Consider the following 4,184-nt stretch of genomic DNA (forward strand, 5'->3'; position numbering starts at 1 on the left):
TGGGGTATCACTATTTTCCCAGTGACCTCGAACTTGACCTTCCCAAACACAGAGTAACTTGGCCAAAGAACTTCTTTACGAAACTCCCGTTTGTAGCCCTCCCAGGAAGGGCAGAGTAGGGCGGGGCTGGAGAAGGCGGGATAGAGGGCGTCGGCTGACCCTCACCCCTGGCCACACTCACGCGGGACGGCACGGACTACAACTCCCGGCATGCCCGGCGCGCGGTACATGCCCGCCTCCAGCCGCCTTGCAGGCAGGATGCAGACGCTGGGAAGAGCGATGAGGATGGAGGCCCGCGAGGCAGCGCCGCCGGCGGGGGCGGGCGGCTGGAGCAAGTGGGTGAGGCTCAACGTGGGGGGCACGGTGTTCCTGACCACCCGGCAAACGCTGTGCCGCGAGCAGAAGTCCTTCCTCAGCCGCCTGTGCCAGGGGGAAGAGCTGCAGTCTGACCGGGTGAGGCCCGCGGGGTGGGCGGCGGTCGGGGATCCTTAGCTCGCCGGAATCTGGTTGTCCAGCCTGGCCCGCCCGCGGGGCTGGAAACCCGGCTGGGTTTATTTCCGAAGAGCTGGAGGCGGGAAGAACTGGCCGGAGGAGGGGAGAAGGAAATGGATCGGAGAGTGAGGGATGTGCCCATTGCCGTGGCAACAGGACAACGCCGGGCTGCGCCCATTTGGAGTTTTTGAGCGCTGATCTGGGCTCCCAAGCCAGGAGGCTGATGGATAGGGACTCTCCCCCTCCTCTGGGGCTGTGGGAAGAGACAGACACCTAGGGCATTCTCTTCTGCCCAAACTGGACTCCTGCACCACGGAAGGAGTTACTGAGTCCGCTTTTCCCCGCCTCCCCGCCCTTTGGGGTATATGGGTAGCCTTGGGGTACAGGGAGCTGGGTGGAGAAATCCCGGGGTGCCTTCTCAGCTGGGCTTCATCAGGTAGGAGCGCTGGCCTGGGGCACCATTTCTGGGTTCCCATCTCGGCTCTGCTGCAAACCTCCTGCATGACCTTGGGTCAAACCCTATCCTGCTCAGCCTCCTGTCTGTAACCCCAGAGGGCTGGCCTGGCGATGACCTCTAAGGCCCCCTCTCTGCTGTTTCCTGACCCTCTGATGCTGTGACCTTGGGCAAGTCCCCTCACCTGGTGATGTCTCCGTTTCCTCTCTGTAGAGTTTTACTGATGCCTGCTCTGCCTCCCTGCAGGCTGAGGGTATCCAATGAGATAGTGGCTCTTTTGGAAACTTGTAAACATCCCCAGAAAGCCAGGGGATCTGGTGGAGACAGTGTAGGGCTGGCTTCAGGGAATAACCTCTAAGAGGGACAATCCCTGAGCCCTATGCTGGGTCAGGTGCCACTCAGACCTCACTGGACGCTCACAATGCTCTCCAGTTATGGGGAAGAAGAGGGTGGCTCCGAGAGGCCAAATCACTGGCCCAAGGTCACACAGTCAGGAAAAGGCCGGGGCAGGATTTGAACCTGGGTGTATCCGACCCCAAAGCCTTTTTACTCCATCAGGACGCTCTGTTCTGGGGAAGAGCAGACACTCCGCCCCCTCCTGCCCTCCCTCTGATCCTTTACTGGGACTGAAGTGAGACGTCAGGCAGGGGAGCGGGGCTCACTCTTCTCTCACTGCCTGTGCCCCTCACCTTTGTAGGATGAGACCGGGGCCTACCTCATCGACCGTGACCCCACCTACTTCGGGCCCATCCTCAACTTCCTCCGGCATGGCAAGCTGGTGCTGGACAAGGACATGGCTGAGGAGGGTGAGTTGGTCCCGGGGAGGCCGGGCCCCATACCCTAGCCCTGCCCTCTGCAGTCTGCCGGGGCCTCCTGTGGAGGCGCAAAGCCATTTCGTCTGTCCTCGGGGGACATCTGCTTTCTTCCATGTTTCCTGCTTCTTCTCATTCCTGACAGGACTGACTCCCAAAGCCTGTGTCCAGGCCGAGCCTAGGGACTGTGCCAAGGTGACTGGCCCATGCTTCCACTGGGTGCTGCTGGGGAGGTGACAGAAACACGGAAGCAGAGGATAGAGGGAGCCAGTGAGGCTGGGCAGGGATGCCCTTTCCCCTGGCCTTCTGGGAAGCCAGTTGTGGGTGGAGATGGCCATGGGGAGAGGTGTGGCTCTCTTTGTCTGGGTGATGGGGTATCTCAGATGCGTGGTGAGGGCTCACGTGGGTCCGCAGGTGTGTCGAGTGGGTGACTCCTCGCCCACATCCGGCAGCCCCTGCAGCACAGTTGTGGGTGAAGGCAGGGGTGGGCGGAGCCTGCTCTCCAGCAGGGCTTTGGTCCCTCCCAGGCCTGGCTGGCTGAGGCCCTGTAGATGCCCACTTCTGGGCCCAACAGACAGTGGGGAGAAAGACCGGATGCCTGCCTGGGAGAAAGGCTTGTTGGCAGAGCCCCTGCCAGGAGCCAGGGGTGCCAAGTCCACTTTTCCTTAGGGCACAGGGTGTGGCTCTGGGTCACCTGACCCAGCCAGGCCAGCTTGGACATGTCACTTCTCCTTTCTGAGTCTCCACTTGTGTATATAAAGGAGGGGCGGTGTTCTACATTAGGGACATGTTCTGGGAAAACCAGATGTCATGAGTCCCGGGGCTTGTACCCTGGAGGTGTCTAGCACAGCCCCTCCCTCCTCACTCGGGCCCACGGTCTTCCCTCCTGACCCCTGTGGGACACAGTGATCTAGAAGCCAGGTGGCTCCCCAGAAGGCCACAGCTTCAAAATCAGAGCCCGCTGTAGGCATCGGCTCTGCGGAGCCCTACAGCTTTCCCGGCAGCCCCTGGGGCAGCAGGTACCATGGGCGTGGCCTGGGCCCAGGAGTAGGTCCCATGGGGAGGGGAGGTAAACACTCCAGCGTCACGGCCAACACCTGTTTACAGGTTCTGGGTCTGTCAAGCCCTGGCACTCCCAGCACCTTTACACAGGGCTAGAGCCCCGATGCAAGGGCCCAGGGGATCCAGGAGGAAACTGACTAGTTGTGTGACACCTGGAAAGTCACTTATCCCTCTGTGCCTCCGTGCCTGTGTCTGCGGAATGGGGTGACGATAGCACCCACCTTGCTGAGCTGCTGTGAGGATAAAAGGAGCTAAAGCAAGTGTGTCACTTAGCACAGTGCCAGGCACTGCGGACCCGTGACGCAGAGTTAGTTGTCTGTCCTCTGCAGGGCTCCACGGGGGGCATCCTGGCAGTAGCAGTCGCTCACTGTGTCCTCTGTATTAGGTGGGTGTGGGCGCCGGGGACATCAGACATGGGCCCTGTCCCCGGGGAGCCCAGAGTCCAGTCATGGAAAGGACAGGAAGTGTCTCTGCCCCGCAGGAGCTTAGGGGAGTCCTAAGGGCGAGGGTTGTCCCGTTCACTGGAGAGGGCACTCGCTCAGTCTCTAAGACTCTCAGTCTCCGTAACTGTATGGGGACAGTAGCGCCTGCTTCCTCCATGACCCTGGGGCTTGTGGTGAGCACAGGAGGGGCTTTGCAAACTGTGAAGTGTAGTGACTGGGGAGATGCACGTGCACAAAGGTTATGCATTTAGGACGCAGGGGAACTTGAGTGTGAATCCCAGCTCTGCCGAGCGCCAGGTGTGTGGCCGTGCACAGCTGCTGCTTTGCCTGGTCCTCGGTTTCCCCGTTTGTTCAGTGGGGGTGATGAAAGTACCTACTTCCTGTGCTGAGAATTAACTGCAGTGAAGAGTGTGACATACCTGGCACGGTGCCTGGCACTTAGCGTGTGCTTCGTAAATGGGAACATGTAATCGGGAGCCACCCAAGCCCCTTCTCACTGTGGCATAGGGTCCAGTCCCAACGGGCCCACTGCCTCTGGATAGCCCCAGACTAGAGGGCTGCCAGCCATCCCTGGGCCACCGTGCTCGGCACAGCAGGGATACGGTGCCACTGAATGGCAGCCTCTCACCCCTACTACAGTGAGTGTGGGGCCCAAGGAAGGAAGTGTTCCCTCTTGCCTGACCCCAACTCAGAGGCTCATCACCTTTGTGTGACTGGAGCAGGGGGTGGAGGTGGAGGGGACAAGGTGAGAACGGGGCACGGGGGCAGTGGGAGTGACGGGGGCGGGGTGCTGCTCTGTCTGTGCCAGGGGTCCTGGAGGAAGCGGAGTTCTACAACATCGGCCCGCTGATCCGGATCATCAAAGACCGGATGGAGGAGAAGGATTATACCGTCACACAGGTCGGGGGGCTGCAGGGCAGG

The 4,184-nt window shown here is 60.7% G+C and overlaps 1 protein-coding gene across 9 annotated transcripts in view; it reads left to right on the plus strand.

Annotated features, from left to right (window-relative positions):
* The first annotated feature begins 243 nt into the window (after positions 1-243).
* KCTD17 (potassium channel tetramerization domain containing 17) overlaps positions 244-4,184 on the plus strand; it is a 15,609-nt gene continuing 11,668 nt past the window's right edge. For 8 of the 9 annotated variants that reach the window (XM_024761588.1, XM_024761584.1, XM_024761589.1 and 5 more), the window contains exons 1-3: positions 259-453; positions 1,644-1,752; positions 4,072-4,163. In XM_024761588.1, coding sequence (XP_024617356.1) covers positions 259-453; positions 1,644-1,752; positions 4,072-4,163 — 396 coding nt within the window. Of the gene's footprint in view, positions 454-1,643; positions 1,753-4,071; positions 4,164-4,184 lie in introns of all 9 variants that reach the window. The other variant, XM_024761583.1, reaches the window with a different exon arrangement.

The sequence above is a fragment of the Neophocaena asiaeorientalis genome, unplaced genomic scaffold, assembly GCF_003031525.2.
Source record: "Neophocaena asiaeorientalis asiaeorientalis breed wild unplaced genomic scaffold, Neophocaena_asiaeorientalis_V1.1 scaffold473, whole genome shotgun sequence".
Classification (NCBI taxonomy): domain Eukaryota; kingdom Metazoa; phylum Chordata; class Mammalia; order Artiodactyla; family Phocoenidae; genus Neophocaena; species Neophocaena asiaeorientalis.